A 21,807-nucleotide genomic window follows, 5' to 3' on the forward strand; every position below is an offset into this window, starting at 1 on the left:
TAATCTCCTTCACCTTTCTTTTTATATGCCTTTTGTCCTTGTCCAGGGCATTAACTGTATGATTGGGTAAGGGATTCCTACTAACATTGGGTGTTGAGCTTCCGTTAGTATCAAAACTTATCAACCCTTATTTAATCAGATGTTACACTTTTTATTTCAAAAAAAGATAATTTTTAGTAGAATGGCTTATTATTTCATAATGGTGTCACAATAGGGCGATGGTGTCAAACCATTTGGAATAAGGAAGTTTAGGCTGTTTTGCAAGAATAGGGGTAATGAGGTGATTTTTGTAAAGTTCTTGATATAGCTCAATGTAGCTTATAGGTGTAGGATCAAATGTGGGTCTTTCTCTTATTTGTGGTTCTCTGGCATTACTCGTTGTGCCAACTAGGTGAACAAGTGAGAGGTGAGGATGGATAAGAGGGTTGTGTAGTTGGTTGGTAAGGGGATATGAAAGTATGGTTCACAGTGTGGTAGTATATAGGATAGGTGGGCTGAAAATAGCTTTTAAATTGCTATCCTTCAAGACTCACGCTTGAGTCTCATTCTCTTTAGGTGCTCTGTTGGAAGACTTTTTTCCTTCAAATTTGCTATTTTTTTTTGGCATTTTCGGTGATCTTTCATGAAATCACCATATCAATAAAGTTTTTTAGTCACGTTTCCTATTAATTTTTTTATAGTATGACGACTTTAAAGTACTCACAAATAGCATTATAATTTTTTTCTCTGTTAAGGGAGTTTGTCCCTGAACAGCCACATCTCGCCACTTTTGAGCATATTACTTGAAGGATTCAGATGCTTTCTTTTTCATTCCTTGTAAGGAAATGCGGTTAAGAGCCCTATCAATGATATGGTGGTATTAATTAATAAAAAATCAGCTTAGATTTTTCCATATCTTTATGTGGGTCTCGTCTAACTGAACATGTCACCTTACTACAGATCTAGTTAAACTGTCTTGAAAGATGTGCATGAGTAGCTTCCCATTGCTAGCATATGTTACCATCTTGCAACAATACATTGTGATATGTGTGACGGGACATTTAATATTGTCATACCATAATAATAATAATAATAATAATAATAATAATAATAATAATAATAATAATAATAATAATAATAATAATATGGTATAAGGTATTATACTATAATAATACTAATAATAGTATTGTACTATAATATTGTATAACATGCTATACTATAGTAATAATAAAGTGATAATAATAAGAAAAATCAACCTTGATTTACCCCAGACATAAATGGGTGTCTACATAATATGTGGACGATATTAAACAATTGACACGTTTTCTATATTTAATCAGTTTTATTTGATTTGATATAATTTTAAAATATTTCAATGCATTGATTATATTTATTTTTTTTAAAATTTTTAATTAACTTACCTCTTCCATATGTCTGTAAAGTAAGAACAGACGTCTAACCAATTATTTAATATATTCATATTTGATAAAGTATGGTATTCAATTAAGTAATTAATGTAAGCCATGTGTAAATATAAAAAACAAAAATATTTAGTTGATTTTACATTATTAAGTTAATGAAAAAAATTATTTCACTCTCAATATCCAAATGTTATTATTTAACCATCATTCACTCATAATATTTATTATTTCAATGCTCACTTTCATTTTTTTAAAGTTGCCTTTCTAATTGATCTACAACATACCTTTTGTATACATAACTTTAGGTTTTTATTTTGATAAACCTAATTTTAACCATCATTTGCTAATTTTATATCTTTTTATCACAATTCATTATCCAATTCAACATTCATTTTGCATCATTCCTAGGTCTTTGTTACTTGAAGATTCTTCTTTATTAGTCAGCTACTAAATTACACTTATTAACAATACAACTTATCAAATTTTAAAAATATAACTTATTTGGCTACTTATCAACTTTTTAAAAATATAATTTATTGGCTTCACCTTTGAGGTTATGTATATATCTTTAATACATTGATTTCAAAATGATTAATAGATCAAATTAATTAGAATTATATTTGGTATGTCAAATCAAATGAATTTTATTATACTAATTTCAAAATTTTCTCTTTCCATTTCTTAAAGATAGTTTAAATGCACATTATATTTGACTATTCTAATAATCAAACATAAATTACTCTTAATTTAAAATATTATTACTCTTAATTTAGTTATTAATTTTATTTTAATAAATGAACCATTCAAAAGTTACAAATCACTTGATAATTAATTTCCAAAACCCATCCGATATAAGAGTTTTTTTTTTTTTTTTGAGGATTCTTAAGAAATAGATTGCATCATTACATTTTTTTTAATTGGTGAAACCCTTTTTGTCATAGAGTACAGGTAGTCATTTTTTTTTATAATGTTATATATAGATAGATTAAATACACAAAAGTTAATAAAGTTAATTATTATTAAAGTTGTTATCATTTTATGTTTATCTCTATATTATTTTGGTTACTGTTGTTTTTTCTTTCTTGTATTAAAATCTTTCATAGGCATGTTTTATCATAGTTGTATAATAATTTATTTAAAAAACATTTTGAGAAGAGACTTTTTAAGTTTGGAATATACATTTTGCTTTAGAATTAAAATATTTTTTGTATTATCATAATAAATTTCATAAATATGAGTTTTGAATCTATTTGGTTTGATTTTTTTTACAATTGGTTATTGAATGGGGCCTCACTCAACCTTTATGGAAAATCAATTGTTCTAAAGTTAAGTGTTTTCTTTCTAATTACTATTTTTATTATTTTTTCAACTACTAATTATTATCTTGATTCTTGAAAATTCAAATATATTTATAGTTATTTTAGGGATTTAGGTGTATAGATGAAAAAAGTTGCTATCTATGTTTAAAATATATTAGTATAATATTTTGTGCATAGCATGCATGCATGCTTACACCTTCACTTCTATCAAAATGATTTTAATTTATTTTGTATGAATCAACTACATATGTAGCATATTTTAAATGTAATATGTTGATTATTTTCACTTATGTTAATATTTTTTTTGTTGATAATTTTATTATGGTAATTTGAGTTCAAGTTTGTGACCTCTTTTTATGAACTCTTATTGCTGTTGGTGAAACTATCTTAATAATATAGCAGTTTGTTTTTTTACTAATGTACTATTTAAAAAAAGTTTTTAATTATATGGTTAAGAAAAAATTTATAGAAATGAATGATATGGAATACAAGTTTTAGAAAACTTTTTATAAGGGTTAACAAATATTTTCTCTTAACTTGCTTGATAATTTAATAATCCTAATATGTTTGATGAATTACAACCAATTAATTCATAAATCACATTAATAATTATCATAACGTATAGATTAGTAGACCTACCATTAGACTTTATTTCAAAGAGTTACCACCAATATTTTTTCTTTAAGTGTGATTGATCACTTAATTGAATCTGTTTTATTTTAAAGAGATGTTCTAAGTTTGACTCATATATTTTTAAAAGATAGATTCATGTCTATAAAGCCAAGATTAGATCCAGAAGTTTGGTTACGTGTAGGGAAGGTTATAGCACCCTGTAACAACCATCCAAATGATGGTACCATTTGATCTCCTGTTATCCAAAATCGTAAAAATCTTACCAAATAATTAGTTATTGAAAATTATCTTAAAATTACTCCAATATGTTGGTAATAATTTTAGGTCATTCCCTTACTTCAAGAGTATTCAAAAAGACTATTTGTTACGTTTTAAAAAAGCTTAATCATTAGATTTATTAATATTTTATAAAAACTTTTATTTATAATATGTGAGATTTTGAGAATCTTGATATTGAAAATCTTTTTCTAATTCTTCAATAATTTGGTAAAATTTAGAAAGAATTTTTTATTTAAGAATTTACATAGAGATTGTTATTTGCAATGCTTTTAGTAACTCCATAATTAAAGATTCAAAGTCTAATTTTTATAAAAATATTTTATTTTAAAAAATATCTTCCAATATGTTGGTAAGATTTTTTATCAAAAATTATCTTTTAATATTTTTTTTGTCGATAATTTTGTTATGCTAATTTGAGTTCAAGTTTGTGACCTCCTTTTAGGAACTCTTATTGCTGTTGGTGAAACTATCTTAATAATATAGGAGTTTGTTTTTTTTAGTAATGTACTATTTAAAAAATGTTTTTGATTATATGGTTAAGAAAAATTTTATAGAAATGAATGATATGGAATACAAGTTTTAGGAAACTTTTTATGGGGGTTAACAAATATTTTCTCTTAACTTGCTTGATAATTTAATAATCCTAATATGTTTGATGAATTACAACCAATTAATTCATAAATCACGTTAATAATTATTATAACGTATAGATCAGTAAACCTACTGTTAGACTTTATTTCAAAGAGTCATCACCAATATTTTTCATTTAAGTGTGATTGGTCACTTAATCGAATTTGTTTCATTTTAAAAAGATGTTCTAAGTTTGACTCAGATATTTTTAAAAGATAAATTATGTCTATAAAACCAAGATTAGATTCGGGAGTTTGGTTACGTATAGGGAAGGTTATAGCACCCTGTAACAACCATCCAAATGATGGTACCAATTTGATCTCCTGTTATCCAAAATCGTAAAAATCTTATCAAATAATTAGTTATTGAAAATTATCTTAAAATTACTCAAATATGTTGGTAATAATTTTAGGACATTCCCTTACTTTGAGAGTATTCAAAGAAACTATTTGTTACGCTTAAAAGATGCTTAATCATCGGATTTATTAATATTTTATAAAAAATTTTATTTATAATATGTGAGATTTTGAGAATCTTGATATTGAAAATCTTTTTCTAATTCTTCAATAATTTGGTAAAATTTAGAAAGAGTTTTTTATCTAAGAATTTACATAGAGATTGTTATTTGCAATGCTTTTAGTAACTCCATCATTAAAGATTCAAAATCTAATTTTATAAAAATATTTTATTTTCAAAAATATCTTCCAATATGTTGGTAAGATTTTTTATCAAAAATTATCCTTCAATATGTTTGTAAGATTTTATGAAAATTATTTTTTTTTAAATTTTAATTTTTGTCAAAAATTTAAAAAAGTTTTTAATATGTTGGTAAAACCTTATTTAAAAAATTACAAATTTTTTAATATGTCGGTAAGGCTTATTTATGCAAAATTCATTTTTTCAAAAAATTTTAACCTTCTAATATGTTGGTAAGAGTTATTTTTTAAAATTTTAAAATTTTAAAATTAGTAATTATTAATTATTTATTTTAAAACCCTATAACATATTGGTAAGGTTTTATTTTTTTATTTTTCACATTCTTATCTAACACAACAAACACATAAAATAAAAAATAAAATAAAAGGTAAAAATACCAAAACAATACCAAAGAAAAGTTTCTGGCTCGGCTTTAGAATACGACTTGACAGCTTGGCTCATTTCAGAAGAAAAAATCAATTCGGCTTCGCTCATGGCTCGATTTAGCAGCTTAGCTAAATACTAGACTTTAGGGTTTTTGGTTTCTCATGCGGGTTTCGGGTCGAGTTAATGGCAAACGCGCAGGTCTTGACTATTTAAAACGTAATGTTTAAAGTCAATTTAAAAGTTAAAAATTTTCCATTTTCCTCTAAAAAATATATATATATCTTTCTCACTCTAAGTTCCCAGATGAACAAAGCCAAGCTTCAAGCCAAATGCAAAAATTGGTGGCTGTCTGTTGCTATCATCATCGCACACCGCCATTGGTTGCCACTCACCGTCACTGGAATTGTTCCAAAAGATCTCCATAAGCTCCTTCGGGCCTTCTCTCTCTTTTTTTGAAATTAGTTTCCTTTGAAAACGTAAAAAATCACCTAGATTGTTGTTGAAGCCGCGGCCGGGTTCAATTTTCTTTTACTGTGCGATCAAGTTGATTTTTAGATATGCCTATCTTTATCCCTTACTCTGCACTTTTATCATTTTTTATCTCTAAAATCTCACCTCGATCGCTGCCAACCACTATTGCTGCACCTTTTCTGTCACTGGTGTTCTTTTTGTGTATTATGGGTTCTATGATTGCATGTATCATTGCTGAATTCTGTGATGATTTTGCCTATATCAGTGTTTGGTTTGTTATGGTTTTGTGTTTGCTCTCATGTACTGTGGTTGGTATTATGGATATTTGCTGAAATTGTTGGCAGGTTTATGGTGGTAGAAGAGAGATTCGGTGGTGGGTGGAATTGATGCTTATAAGGGCATGAGGTTTCAGCTAGAACTATTGTGGACTGTCGCAACCAACTTTTGTGATATGGGTTATTTCCAATGGTTTAGGGAAAGTGGTGACAATAGGTATTCTAGTGGTTATATGTGTTGGAGCTTTGTGACTTTATTGAGGGAATTGAAGTTGAATGGAAGTGACATGGGAGGGCTTTCAAGTAGTTCTTGTGGTGGTGACAGTGTGCTTGGTGTGTGGGGTGATGAAAGTGGTATGATTTTTAGTGATTGGTGAATGGGTATGAAGACTTGGTACAAAGGACTTGCTGGAGTTTGCTTGGATTTTGCTAGTGGGGTGGTTTTTGGTCGATTTTTCTTTGTGATTTCCTCTAATTTCTTCGTGTTTTTGCTTTTGTTTATTAGAACATTATTTATAGAAAAAAGTAGAAGAGCTTTTATCAAGATTAGAATTTCTTTTAAAAAACTAACAGCTATCACCTAATCTTAAAACTATTTTCATATAGGGATCGTCATCGAGTAAGCTTTTAGTTTTTTCCTTTTTTTTTTTAATAATCATATAATTTGAATGTAAAAACGTGATAAGAATGGTAATATTAAATAAATTGATATAATTAAGGATAATCAACAAACAATAAAAATAAAATAATAAAATAATAAATAATAAATAATATATATATACAGATAAAAGTAGTGAAAATAAAAAGATAAAAGAAATAAAAATAAAAATAAAATTTAAAATTCTACAATTAAGCTTAAATCGAGACTAAATCCAATTAATTTGGGCCTTGGATTAAATGGGGTGTCCACGACAATCATAACATATATATCATAAATTTACATCTTTATTTTTATTATTTTAATTTATTTTGTATGAATCAACTATATATGTAGCATATTTTAAATGTAATATGTTAATTATTTTCACTTATGTTAAGATCTTTTTTGTTGATAATTTTGTTATGGTAATTTGAGTTTGAGTTTGCGATCTTTTTTTGGGAACTTTTATTGCTGTTGGTTAAACTCTCTTTATAACATAGGAGTTTGTTTTTTTTACTAATATATTCTTCAAAAAAAGTTTTTGACTATAGGGTTAAGAAAAATTTTACTCAAATGAATGCTATGGAATACTAGTTTTAAGAAATTTATTGTGAGGGTTAACAAATATTTTCTCATAACTTGCTTGATGATTAATAATCCTAATATGTTTGATGAGTCATAAACAATTAATTCATGAACCACATTAATAATCATTGCTTGTATATCATAGGTTTTCATATTTATTTCTTTTAAAATATTATTTAAAAGGATTTTTGAAATTTTTAAAAATTTCTAAAAAATTTGGTTTCTTATAAGATATAAAAACATGTAGTACCATTTAGAAATTTAAAGTACTTAAAACACAAATAACTTAATTGAAATCACTAATAGAATAAAAATGGTATATGCATTAATACATAATAATTACTTTACTTTTATTCCTTTCCAAAATATATGTGTTATTTTGTTAGAGGGCAAGGATAAAAAAGAATTCAGTCTTATCTGTTAAATTATAATTTTATGATAAAAAAGTTAAATTTGCATATTAAATTATTAGGTCTTTTTATCATTAGATTTAATTTTTTTAGAATACTATTACACACATATTTACTACTCATATTATTAAAATTAGATTTTTAGCTAAATATGATAATGGGAATATAAATTTTTATTAATAGTATAGTGTTTTTAAAATAAACATGCTAATTTTTTATGAGTAATAATAGTATTTGTAAGAAAAAATATAAAACAATTGCTTGCCCCATGTATAACATGAGTTTAAAATAAATATTGATTAAATATTCTATCCAATTAAGAAGCCTAATGGGTTTGTGACACTTACCGACTTTTTTTTATTCATGGAAAGAAAATTTGAACATGTTCTTTCAATAAAGTAGTATGTATCAATGCATCAATTGACTGAGCCAAATGTCAACCAATTTTTAAACGTAAATAATAATAATGTTATTTTATTACATCTACGGTATATGTATGATTTTACCAAATTCATAATAGTTTTGTCAAGAAGTCTCTTTTTAACAAGTTTCTAATGGTGGTGTTTTTGCTGGTATGCATACCTTAAGGTTTTAATGTGTGTTCTGTCATCTGTATCAATTAAATTCGAGGGGACAGACTTATGTTGATAATCTGTAATTGTTTTGTGGTACATTGGCAAGTGACACCCCTTTTCTGATGCTGTTCTCTGCTTCGATGGCCTTGTCTTTACTTGGTAATTGATATTATAGGGTGACAAGATACGGAGACGTGATGAGTGGTCCAAGTGGATTCCAGCTAGTTCAAAGACAACATTGTCAGCAGAACCTCAGGCTACTACGTACCAACTTGAAGAGAATGCCACTGATTCATGTGGAAATGGTGATGTGAATGAAGATAATTCAAGGAACACTTCTGAAGAAAATGATAAATTTACATTGCATGGTGGGAGCTTGGAGCATGTTTCAGCTGTGGGCAATCCTATGGAAGTAACACGTAAAAATAATAGAAAACATGCAGTTGCGCAAGGTCTATTAAATGGTGAGAAATGAGCATTTTATGGTGGAAATGATGACTTGAACAGGAAATTAATTGCTGATTCCCACATTAAATTCTCAGATGTCGAAGAGTTACAAAGAGTTGAGTCTGTAAGGTTTACTGACCATAAAGCTGAAAGTGTGGAATTATTATCAGATGTAACAACACAAAATGTTGCTGATCTATCAAATGATTTCGCACACACATTTATGCTTGATGAAGAGCTAGAGCTCAAGCAAAAAACACTAAGGACTCTCTCAGCACTTAAAAGGTACTAGATTGTTTTTATATTTAATTCGCACAGCATCTCATTTATTGTTGAGTTAGGGAAATTTCTGCTTTCTGTTTAAAGGCATGTTTTAAACACCTAGATGCTAATAACCTTCCCTTCAATTCTGAATGGCATTTTTTGTTCAGAATGGATGATGAAGATGACGAGATGATTATCAACGATCAGGATGTTCAGAGACTTGTGATTGTTACCCAGGTAATGTGGTACTGCTTTGTATGAATTTATTTTATGCCTTGTTAATTGTTATTGTTATATTTCATGTTTAAAGATTGGGTCGTTGCAATAGCTTCTTGGGATCTTCTAACTTCTAGGTTTATGCATTTACTTGCTAATTCAAGATAGTTGGTCTGATATCATGACAATCCAATAGTATCATATTGATTGTCTGATGTCATAAGAAAATGATAAGAATGTCAGACTTTACTCTGAGATAAAAGGAAATACAATTCAAAAAGAATATATATATATATATATATATATATATATATATAATACCCCATCTAAATCTGTTATTTCGTAGACATTGCATTTATGAAGCATATACGTGCATAATGTAATACTTCCATGTTGTGCAGTTGAAGCATTCTAAACTGATTCAAGAGGGCAGTGTTCTTTCCCAATTGCAAATAGAAAGATAACCATTTTCTTCACGTCAGCAATAATTTAGAATTTAGAGACATTAAGATAGGACATTCTGGTCCACTCCTCTCCTCTCCTCTTGCATTTCTTTTCTCCCAATTTCTTCTGATATTCTTATTTTTTATCGAGACTGGTATGTTCTTTCTCTGTTTTTAGGTTACACCGTGATCATGCATTTTGTTTGGATCATGTTTTACTCATATTAAACAGTCGAATGGTTCTGTTTTTCTTTTAATGGCACGTACTCATTTCTTCTGATGTGCAGAATAGTGGGACAGGTGAAGGACCAAAAGCTGGTGCGAAAGATTCAAAGTCCATATCCAGTGAGCTTGATGCTGTGATAAATGATGGTCTTTACTTCTATGAACAGGTCAAGGGATAAGCTTTTCTAATTTATTTAAAACTGTCTTATGGTACATATTTATAAGTTGCGTCTTTTTCTGTAATCTAATTACTTGCTGGTGACCGTTATGAACAGGAGCTGAAAATTAAACGATTTAGTCGTAGAAAGAATAACTCTATTTATGAGAATAAAGATGGAAATCCAAGGTCTCCAAGGAGTGCATTGGGAGTATCAAATTCAAAGATAGGTGAAAACGCTGCTGGGAGCAGTAGTCTTGTGGAGTCTGGAGGAACAAGTTCCTGAAGGAAGCAAAATAAAGGTTTCTCAAAGCAACATTCATTCCAGAAACAGAGAATTTTCTCCAGCAACTTAAGAATCATGGAACCAGTCACAACTCAATTTCAATAATATCAGAAAGTCCACCAAGTAATTTGGTTGGATATTTCTTTGGTTCTACTCCTCCAGATAGTTATGGGTTAGTTCTAAGTGACCGTTTCTTCATTTTAAATGTCACGAGTAACTGAGGTTCTTTTGGCTTGTTTTCTAATAGTTGTACTTTTTCTTGCTTTTGAGTGCAAGAATACAGGTTACTGCCGGTTTCAAATATACATGAAACCTAATTTATTTGACTAGACTTTAAGGTTTTCCATAGCTAATGGATGTCTAAGCATTTTTTAGAGCTCTAGGCCGCCTTCGAAGTTGAGCTGTTCACCACATGGAACTCTTTCTAGCAGTCCACCAGTTGGTTCCTTGCCAAAGCCATTTCCACCTTTTCAGCATCCAAGTTATCAGCTGTTAGAAGAAAATGATTTCAAGCAACAGAAGTAAGGGATGGTGGATTTTTTCTCTAATATATGTATGTATTTTTGTATACTTTTGCACAGTTCACATATAACTTTCAAGACTTTGTCAGATTTTTGTTGTACCTAAAACATACTTTCTTTGTGGTCTGTGCTAGAGCCCTTCTGCATGTACTTGTACTTGCTCAGAGAGGTGTATAAGGATGGAGAGAATGAGAATGAGCACTTGAAAAGCAGAGTTGGCTAATTCAGTTGTTTTTACATTCAGGTACCTAAAGTTTCATAAGCGCTGCCTGAGTGACAGGAAGAAGTTGGGAATTGGTTGCAGTGAGGTGGACTTTCTTTCGGAACTTTCTAAGTTATTAAATGACTGTTTTACATGAAATGAAAGATCAACTATTGCACAACTAACTTCTATTGTTTAATTGATTCTCATGTCTAGGTAAGTTCTACTAAAAATATTTACTCTTATACCTCTTTTTGAATTTTGTCTTTGTTTTGTATTAGTACCCAGTCATCTTAGTCACACAAGAAATAGGTTGTGTGGTGTGCTTTCATCTTTAATCTCCCCATTATGTCATTTGTAAGTGAAGAAAATTGAATATAGTTTACCTGAAGGGAGGATGAAGCCCTAAATGCATTACCGTCAAAGTTCTGTTGTCTGCATAGATCTTGATGTAGTTTAAAAAACTGAATGGTCTATCTTCATCAACAACATTACGAAGGAGGTAAGGATGCGTTCAATCTCAGAGGCAAAACATTTTACTTCATAAGCTGCCGCGGCTACTGATTTAAAGGAATGAAAGTTGCCTAATTTCCAAGAATCACCAACTTTTCCTCTGACAAATGGCTCTGCATCAAACCATTCTGGAAAGTTGATCCTGCTTGTTATGGTTGCCATCGTTTTGAAATGGATACTCCTTTGAAATATTTCTGTTTCTTTTTTCTTTGGTACATGAAACAGTGGAGATTCGTTTTTAACAGGAAGTGTTGTCTATAAATTTTTGCATGCTATTTTTTTTCCTACCAAAACCGACAAACTCTTTCCTGAAAAATTAAATAAGCTAGAAATATGACTCATTCTTGCCACAGAAAAGCATTACATTATATACTAGAGAAGTGGTATAGTTTTCTAAGCATCAGAAACCAACAAAAGTAGTTACTCAGAAGCCACATCTAACTGGTTAAGCAACTGATACCCTAGCCTAACAGTAAATAAGAGAACAGAGTAAAGGGCAGTAGTATAACCACTTCTCTAAACCAAACAGAAAAAGCCACTGTGAATTACCTAGTCAAGCATTCATATCTTTAGATACGTTAGGGGCTAAGCATCCAAAAAGTTTATAATCAAAATGGATGATGATTCAGAGAACAGCACATCATCATCAGAACAAGTCTGCCATAGCCCTAACTCTAAAGGTTAAATATACTTAAAAAGAGTTTCAGATCAGTTGTTGGTAAAACCAAAAGCCTATAGAAAACATGGTCCAAAGGTCTCAGCAGAAGAACATAGAATCGGAGACATTCTTGTTCAACCACGGCAGCTGCGGAACAGGTACGGTTCCAGGAGCAGTCACCCCACTATGGCTTGAGGATGTCTCAGGAGCGTCATCAAACTTCAGGAAAGTCCCCAACTGCGAAGCTGCCAAATGCGCATAGCAAATAGGAGCAACTGCAATCCAAAGTAAGATTGAAACAAACACCTTTAAGAGATGGAAATACAGAATCAAGCAAAAAACGGCAAACTATTCTCTGGAGATCAAGTGGGAAAATCATTAGGTAAACCAAATTAACTTGGCGTTTGAGAAAAAGCATATCATAAACACTAGGGAACAAGCTCAACCAGAATACCTACCTACTGATATGGCAGTGGTACTTCTTTGATACCTGCACTAGAAAGAGATTACAAGGAATGCAACAGTGATTACAGCTTCAAACATCTATGAAGAAATTACAACACATGATTATACACTTACACATATGATAGAGAATGGACAAGTTCCTGCAGATCGTCGACCGAATATCCACTCTCATCTAAGAGAACATGATAATGGGTAGGCCTTGTGGTTCCCTGAACAGCAAACACAAATTATAAAAACAAAGCAACATTATAATAAAAGATGAAGGGCTATACCCATAAGACACAGCAAAAGCATCGAGCACAACTTGGATGAGGAAACGAACCACAATTGGAACTTTAATCTCAGTTGTAAGTTTTCTTTCACAACAAAACATACATGACAGCCTTAAAATACAAACAATGAATTATGGATAGAGAAGGCAAGTACAAATGTAGTTGGCAATATCTGACCAATTAAGTGAGACAAAATTGCAAAATCAACAACCATTCATCAACTGAAACACAATTCTAGAAAAAACTTACAGTCATTCCAGCATGTGCACATAGATAAAAGTCATTGTTCTGTGGATGACAAATTGTGTTGTCTATCACAGTTCCTGCATAATAATTAAAAAAAAAAAAAAGATCGATTTTAACAACTATAACAGAGGTACCAGATGACATGCATCAAATAATGAGTGAGCCTCACCAGGTAGAACATTATCAGGAGATCCCTGCTGGAAAAACCTTGTATGATGACTTTTTTGTGCTGCAATGACCACAAACTTGGGGTTCCAATTCTCATCAAGAAACTTGCAAGCCTATAAAGCAAACGTTAACCAGAGATGTTTTATCCCAAGCACTATCATCTTAAGACTGATTTATAACTAGCACAATTTTCTTACTTTTTTTGCATGAATAACTAAAAAAGAAATGTACAATTTTCAGTTTTGAAGGGCACTACTGCATACCTCAATAATTTGACCCAGTTCAGTGTTCAAAACTTGGTTGAACTGTGACTCGCTAACCCCATCCCTGAGTTGAACCAAGAATAATGAGCAAGTAAGCAATATTGCATTAGCATCCGAATAAAATGTAACAGAAAGATCAGCAAAATAACCACAAACTAGATTACAAGAAATATGTAAAGAGATATGATGGTTCATAAGAAATGTTACATTCATAGGACCCAACTATACAGAACAGAAATCTAAATCTTAGTTAGGGCATTAGCTGGGATTTACATCATTTTAAGTCATATAGCCAGAGCAGAAAATTAGGATAATAGAAAAGGCTAAAAAATGAGAATGTTCTGAAGCATTTCAAACAGCAGGCAGCAAGGAACATGCTAGGTTGATTAAAAGTTTAAAGGACAAGTTGTACAATCTGTAAGCAACATGAAGAGACTAAGCAAATCAAATATACTTGAATATCAATACAGCATTTCACAAGTAAAAAGATGATTTAAAAGAATAAATACACCCATTACTTGAAGTCAATACAAATGGAGTTTGCAAAGCAGAGACCAAGCCGTGGCAATTAAGAACTAGGAAAACCAAATTTTGCATCCCTGAGTTACCTAAAAATGTATTCTTTCAAAATGTATGATTTAGAATATTGATATTATATAGAATGAACGTGAGAAACAGCAAAAATGTAAAATAAGAAACCTGAATATGATGATTTGAGTAGGCTTTCTCTGTCCTGAACTTCTATAAAAGTCCAATACAGCCTGCCTGATATCAAAGAAAATACGTTAGGTACACAAACTATAAACATTATATTCTCAAAAGTTAAAATACTACGACACAAATGATTACCAGCAGAATAACATATTCTTATTACAACACACCCCCAATGACGCCTCAAGCAAGAAGAGAGAAACAATAATAAGGATATAAAAAATCAATTTTCAGCAAATAACTTGTCCCTTTTTTTGGATAAACGATGTCCTTATTTTGGCCAATACTTGTCCCTTCGTTAGTCAAATAACTTTAAGATTGAAACGTACCTCATAAGACCTCCATCCACCTGGTCAGACACTCGTTTGAATAGTGAATCTATCATTTCAACCTTGGGTGACTGTGTCCGAACAGATGCCCTATAGCGGGAAATCGAAGGCCACTGCCTGGAGTTAACCACCTACAATTAAATACAATTAAAAAATCTCACAAAATTTGTAGTACAGAGAGACTGCCAATTCACATCTCTATAACTGCTTGCAATTGATTGAAACTCAAGAAACCCAATGATAAGGAATAAGATCTTCCCTACCGCAGCTATTGACGGGACATCGGACTGCCCAGGAGAGCCATGTGACACACCCATGCCAAGGATCATAGTTGGAACACTTGAAACGACAGGGAATGAAAGCGTTTGTTCAATTGATAACATTGAATTCAGTCCTCCGAGCTGTGAGCAGATTATGATATTAGCAGGTTTAATTATAAATAGAACAATAACCCTACTGGTTTAACTACAGAAGATTAGAACCGCAACCAGAGGAATGACTCAAGTTAAAAAAAAAAAAAAATTCATTGGACGGAAGCAGACCTTTGCATTGATCTTGAGAAGCAGATTCGTAAGGTACTTGTCATTGAACCTAGTTGGAGCCATACACTGAGTGACTATGCCAAAGTGACCCAGATTCTTTCGCTTCCATGGACCTTAGAAAATTCATTGAACTTACAACGTAAGCAAAAGACTTGAAGAAAAACATGCATAGACAATGTTATGAACAGATGCGTTTGTGCACACCATAAAGACCGGAAATTTTCCTATCGGGCAGCAGACAGAGAAGGAACCGTGGAGTTTTATGAGTAAGTTTAGATTGCAGCTCATCAAACATCTTCTCCACTCTACCCAAAGGAGAGAGACGTCTGTTCTCATTCATCTCTGTGAACACACCTAATGGACTATCTACACGCTGAAAAAGAGACATGGAAAAGAACTTGAGCCAACAAGTTGAATTCTATAACTTTGTATGTGCTGACTGACAATACCAATACAACCAGTACAAAAATTAGACAACAAACTTACAATTCCTTTCATTTCTCCGCATCTCATCAGATCCCGCACAAGTTTATTTACATCACAACGTGCCGAGAAGTTAACAACACCCCAATCTTCAATCCTAGTTGGCTCCACAAATCTCTACGAAAGCATAACTGAACTGTTGAGAAACAAGAGATGAAACATATGTAAGATAGAAGGCTGCAAAAGCAAAGAAGCTATAGACCTTATTGTTGAAATTCCATCGCCCATTCCGTGGCAAGAAATGTTCACCATCGCCCACTCTTATCTGTCATCAAAAGATAACTCAACTGGCATGTAGATCTAAAAGAAGGATCATTAAAATAACCCTCAACAACCAGCATACATGTACAAAATATCAAAGAAACAAACAAAATTCAGAAAGATAAATATCATTAACCTGCCCATGGAGCTGGCAGAATACGGCCTTCCACTTGGATGAAATTAGAGCTGATAGAAACACCACATGAACGCAGCATTGGTTCCGCACCATAATTACTGTTATGCAAAGCCTGCACAAAAATTTGCAACACTCATCAGTTGTAGAACAAGTGGAATGTTAGAGTCAAAAGCTTATAATAGACCTACGTTAGACAAGATACTCAGTCTTTCTTGAGGCTTCTGCCTTGATTTTTTGACTAGCGAAGCTCTTTGGAAAGTGGATAGCGCTTTTGTGTAGCGTTGCAAGGACACCAAAGTGCAGAGCTATGGCATTGCAACAGGTGCACAACAAATCATAGACAAGAATTAGTTGCTAAGCATATATCTTGTAACAAAACAAAACCACAATGCACCCATTCACCTCCATAGGAATATATGTTGGCCGATTTGGCATGCCAACATTAATGCATCGCAAATCTGCAGAATAATCCAACTGTATCTTGCGATGGGTGACAAAATATTCATAAACAGTAATCTCTACAGTCTCAGCTTCACCAGTCTCATTCTTCGTACTCTTCTGCTTCCATGAGAACCTGCATTATGGACACAGTACACAACAAATAAAAAATAATAACTTTAAACTGAAGTATTACACAACATGGTAGTAGGAAAAGCTCAAAGTTAAATAGTAGCCATTTTAGCACAAATCAAAGAAACAGCATTATTGTGAGACCAGGAAACCGTACATCTGATCTTTGCAGTAAAGGTCACTCAATCCGGTAATCTTGTACTCCAGATTGGATGGTCTGACTTTTACCCTCAGATTTTTAAGCACTTGTTTAGCCTATTCAGGGTTTCAAGCAATTGATGTTTAATAATTAATAATTGATGCAAAGAACTCTAATTCACTTGGCTAAAAAATGTAGTTATTGATAACCTTGTTCCAGTCCAGGCAGAGAGGATCTCTCATATTCTGATTGTCAAGTAAAAAATCCAATACTGGACCGGGTCGAATTATCATTGTATTTGATACATCTGAAACACAAAGAGAAATAGTAATTAAACAAACAATACAAAGCACACAATTGCAAAAGCGCTGAGAGATAAGGTTCCAACCAATAGCCAGTGAAAGGCCTCCTTGAGTAGCTCTGAAACTTGAATGGAACCCCCTGCATCCTAGGACACCACCGCCAATGTTTGTATAATTATTTTCATCATCTTGGAAAAAAGATTGGCGAACGGGTAGGCATCCCCCATGAAAGTCATTGTAATGTCAGAATAAATATAATATCCGGGATCAAAACCTACAAGTGGAGAAAAGAATATGCAGGCACATATTTTAACTCACCGTTTTGCAGCATGCTGCCGTAAAATGATATCTAGCACCCTCAGGGCTTGTTGTGAGTTTTCTGATTCTTGTCCATACAGAGCATTTTGAATGGCTTGCATGGGAATCTTTGCGGCAAAGCTAATCTCCACGTTAAAAGTCTTTGACTGATGCATGCGTCTTACTATCTTCCTTCCACGCTCTTTTGGGCTTTCATAGCCATCAGCGCTTGCATTCCTATTGTTTCTATACATAAAAAATTAATGACAATGAATGGGAGCAGCATAAATACTTCAAATCAATCTAAAGTGCACGTCAACCTGTTGGATGTAACATCCTCAAGTACAACAGGAAACTCAAGCTTGGTACTTGGGAGAGGACCAACAGTAAATAAACTCTTCTCCCCATCATATGCAAAGTCCTTTCCAGCCAACTCACTGCTGTAGGTCTCATGCAACTTATCTATCACCTTTCTTCCAACACCCTTCCCATCCACTGGGCGACCATCTTCGTAAGAAAGAGAAACCTGTTGAACCAAAATGCAAAAGAAGAAGAAACTTGCATCAATAATTTCTATTTACCAATGAGAAAAAAAAAAGAGAAGCAGAGCGAAGTAAGCAATTACGTACACTGTAATGGAAGAAATGTCCATCAACACTTCCAACATTCACTTTGAAGTGATTTGTGAGAATAGATATCTTCTGCCCTTTAGATCCAAAACCTTTCCTGGCCATTGGGACACGTACAACCTTCTTTGCAGGTTCAGATTCTGATTCGTTTGGTACTGCATTGCGCGGCAGAGTTAGGGGAGGAGGGAGAGTGCCTGTTGTCCCACTTCCCTCATCCTCAGACGAGTCCATTTCCTAACCAAGAAAAATTTTCTTACATGAAAGAAAAATAAAATATAGTAAGCACTTAAGATTAGCTACAAGACAGATTCCCTAAAAAGTAGGTAATATTAGTTATTACCAACAAAAGAGAGAAAATTAGAAGCAATCACTCTTGACATATCACAATTTTAAAACTCGTCATTCTATATAATTTAGTATTTAGTTCACTTAAATTAGATAGTGTTTATTTATATATATGATTTTTCTTTATAAGATTGTATTTTTTTTTTAACTTTAAATATCCTAAGAGAAATCCAAAAAGAAATTTAAAGAATTCAGAAAATAGAATAATGACTTAAAAATTAAATTGAAAATTTTTGTATCTGTATCGTGTAAATACTAAATTTCATGTATTTTATAAAAATTATGTGTAACAATTAATATAAATAAAAAAATATGAAATATGGTTTTTAATTTTGTTAAACTCATATATAATTATTATTAAAATTATAAATCATATTTTTTTCGTGTTATTTATTAATATTGTATTTCGTATTCTTTTATTTGTATTATATTTATGTTATGTTTTCATGTGATATATTATCTTAACAAAGTGAAAACAACAAAATGAGATTTTTTTTTACTAATATACTCAAAATAAGATTTTTTTTTCTACCTACATATTCAAAATGAGATTTTTTTTTTTTAACAATATGCTCATTCGCCAAAACGAAAAACAAAGTCAATATGCTCATACATCAAAAAAAAAAATCAAAGCACCAAAACTATATAATATTTAAAAATGAGATTTTTTTTTCCTCACAAAATGCTTAGAAAATCACATGCATGCACATGAAAGACGTGTTTTCGAAGGATACCAATATTACCTAAAAATCAGAGGATCTGTAGAAAAAAAATAAAAAAGCGTATGATGATGAATGCTGGAACTTCCACAAGAAAAAAAAAAAAAAAGAGAAATAAGCACAAATGGTAATATAAAAGAAAAAGAAACCCTTCAGAGTACCAAAAAAAAGAAACCTTTAAGAATTTGAGCTTGAACGCAGAGGTACCAAGGCTGGCTATGCACTAAAAAGGTTAACATGAAGAGGCAAAAAGGTACTGTTTTTAGCATAAAAGTCAAAACTTTAACCAAATATATTGCATCATTTAAGGGGTAGAACGAAAATATACCAGAAAGTAAATACCTTTAGCACATCAAAAGACAGTAAAAGACTATAGCTGCAGAGGAAGAGTACATGAAGCGACAAAAAGCTTGTAAACGGAGTTAAAAATCCCAACTGAAGCAAAAATGCACAGCTTTCTAATGGCTTGATGATAAGATGACAAAAAAGCAACCTTTTTTACTGTAAAAGAACTGAATAATAAAATAAAATAACAAGGTTACGAAAGGTATATGTCTTTAAAAATAGAAAAGTGCTATGCACTAACGAAAAACTAGTCTTTAAAAATAGAAAAAAAAAAAAAAAAACAGCTAAAAAGGTGCAAACTTTAAGCGTTTGTTGAAAAAATAGAAACAAAAAATGGCAACGAAGCACAGATCATACTCAAAAAAGAAGAAAACCCTTGCAAAACCACCCACTGAAGCAGCATTGCAATGAACAACGTTTAAAATTTTTCAAGAACAAAGGAACTTTCAAAAATACCTCAAAAAACCAGTAAAAAAAGTCCAAAGATGAAAAACACAAGAGAAAAACACTGAAACCAAACAGGTTTCAGAGAAAAAAAAACCTGAAAGTTGGAGAGCAAATGAAAGATAGAAACCCTAAAACTCAAAGAGACTCTCAAATACAAATATCCCCTTATCGTTTTTTTTCTCTCACGAAAAAAGCTATAAAGCGAGTGAAATGAACCCCCAGGGACCACCCGTCTTTGTCTTTGCCTTAATTTATATCCTCTGCATCGCGACTTGCACGATTATGCTGCTTTACCACATCTGCACCGTCCACCTGGTCAACACTTTATTCATAATATGCATGAAAATTTTTTGAATGATTTTGGTTTTTTCAATAATTATATAGGTGTTTATATTGATGCATTGCTAGTATATAAATTTTATACGTTATCAGTGAATTAAATATTATTATTAATAAGATGAATCAAATAATATCACTTCATTAATATGTAAATTTTGTTAAAATTAATTTTTACATATTTATTTTAAAAATTGATATTTGCTCATTAATAAAATGATTTCATTTTATTTAGTGATTATATATAAAATTTATATACTGATTATGTGTCAAATATAAACTCATTATATAAACTTAAGATATAGGAATGGTACCAAATATATTAAAAAAGTCATTACTTTTTTATTAAAGACAACTAAAACTTATCTAAAATAAAATGTTTGAACTAAGACAAATTAATTTTACTATACTATAGTCGCATAGCAATAATCATTTATTAAAAAAGTATTAATTGGCATAATTAATCATTTTACATAAATATATAAAAGTTAAAATCTTTAGTAAAAATAAAATATTTAATATAGATGACTTATATTATTGACATATATGTACAATCTTAAAAAGTTACTTTGTGTCATATAATAATGAATTTTATTTTATTTGATGTATTTTTAATTTGAAAATAAATTGATTTATATTTATTGTTTTATTATTTATCTTAAATCACTTACTAAAATTTCAATTTGATGGTTCTAGGTTAATTGAGATATCAAAATTGCGAATTTGTTGGGTAAAAAAAATTGGATTGGGTGGAGAAGGGTGATTTGGATAAAAAATGAAAAATAAAAAGAAAAATAGTGTTGGGACCATGTACTTACATATATAACTGTGATGTGATTTTGCAAGATATGTTGGGGTAGTTTAAGATATTCAAAATTACAAATTGTATGGAGTAATTATACAACTTTTTATAGGAGTATATTTTTTCTTATATTAAACTTTAAATATTTTATCAACCACTTCCAATTCAATAATTAAATATTTTTTCACAAAAAATATGTTGAAAATTTTTTTATCTATCCATAAATGATTTTATCCTAAAGACTTAATTTCATAAATTCTTGTATTGGTAGACAATTTTTTTTGAAGTATCATAGACATCTTTTTATTTTCTTGTAGTTATCTTTATCACATACAATTATCAAAATCAAAATATTTATAATTTTCGATTGTTAATTCTCTAAAATTTTTCTAATAGTGGCAATATAAATGTTAGACTTATAATTATGATATTAGATGTTACATTTATTCAAAATAGGTAAAATAATGGTAATGTTTACAAATTGGCGAAGGGAATTAAATCGATTATTAGTAGTAGTGTGAAAAAGATGTTTCAACAAATACAACTAAAATAAATTAGGTGATGTGATTTTTTTTAAAATTTCATTTAGTTCATGCTTTTATTTTTTATTTTAAAAACAAAAAATTAAAATGATGAATAAATAGTATTAAAATTTAACCACCGATTAGCAAGATTTTTCTTAAAATGAAGATATTAAAAGTTATCGATAGTTATATGCATTATATTTTAATTTTAGTGATTAAAATTTAATTATAAAATAAATAAATA

At 30.6% G+C, this 21,807-nt stretch overlaps 2 protein-coding genes across 2 annotated transcripts; one reads left to right on the top strand and one right to left on the bottom strand.

The window, feature by feature from the left end:
* Positions 1–8,036: 8,036 nt before the first annotated feature.
* Positions 8,037–10,450, top strand: LOC111285803 (la-related protein 1A-like). The gene is made up of 5 exons (XM_089761828.1): positions 8,037–8,764; positions 8,843–9,032; positions 9,179–9,248; positions 9,958–10,062; positions 10,171–10,450. The coding sequence occupies exons 1-5, from the start codon at positions 8,707–8,709 to the stop codon at positions 10,336–10,338; spliced, it is 591 nt and encodes a 196-aa protein (XP_089617954.1). The 5' UTR covers positions 8,037–8,706; the 3' UTR covers positions 10,339–10,450.
* Positions 10,451–12,331: 1,881 nt separating this feature from the next.
* On the bottom strand, positions 12,332–18,276 carry LOC111284235 (protein argonaute 4-like). Its single transcript, XM_089761823.1, has 22 exons — positions 18,046–18,276; positions 17,737–17,942; positions 17,439–17,662; positions 17,206–17,343; positions 17,027–17,124; positions 16,836–16,933; positions 16,511–16,682; positions 16,297–16,413; positions 16,113–16,220; positions 15,914–15,976; positions 15,715–15,828; positions 15,433–15,601; positions 15,229–15,341; positions 14,950–15,087; positions 14,687–14,817; positions 14,346–14,411; positions 13,647–13,710; positions 13,385–13,496; positions 13,219–13,292; positions 12,812–12,906; positions 12,691–12,722; positions 12,332–12,507 (listed from the first exon to the last, which is right to left on the bottom strand). Exons 1-22 carry the CDS (start codon positions 18,274–18,276, stop codon positions 12,332–12,334), a joined length of 2,739 nt encoding a protein of 912 aa, XP_089617949.1.
* Between the last annotated feature and the right edge of the window lie 3,531 nt (positions 18,277–21,807).

This window comes from Durio zibethinus, chromosome 6 (assembly GCF_047325235.1).
Source record: "Durio zibethinus cultivar Kanyao isolate XHJ-2024 chromosome 6, ASM4732523v1, whole genome shotgun sequence".
Lineage (NCBI taxonomy): Eukaryota > Viridiplantae > Streptophyta > Magnoliopsida > Malvales > Malvaceae > Durio > Durio zibethinus.

Bases quoted from the DNA above. Each gene is read 5' to 3' on its own strand.
- LOC111285803 (XM_089761828.1), top strand. From the start codon at position 8,707: ATGGAAGTAACACGTAAAAATAATAGAAAACATGCAGTTGCGCAAGGT. The intron at 8,765-8,842 runs GTGAGAAATGAG...TTAAATTCTCAG, and splicing joins TGCGCAAGGTCTATTAAATG to ATGTCGAAGAGTTACAAAGA. The intron at 9,033-9,178 runs GTACTAGATTGT...TTTTTTGTTCAG, and splicing joins ACTCTCTCAGCACTTAAAAG to AATGGATGATGAAGATGACG.
- LOC111284235 (XM_089761823.1), bottom strand. From the start codon at position 18,276: ATGGACTCGTCTGAGGATGAGGGAAGTGGGACAACAGGCACTCTCCCT. The intron at 16,221-16,296 runs GTAGGTCTATTA...ATTTTTGTGCAG, and splicing joins GACTGAGTATCTTGTCTAAC to GCTTTGCATAACAGTAATTA. The intron at 15,829-15,913 runs GTCTATAGCTTC...ATGCTTTCGTAG, and splicing joins GATGGAATTTCAACAATAAG to AGATTTGTGGAGCCAACTAG.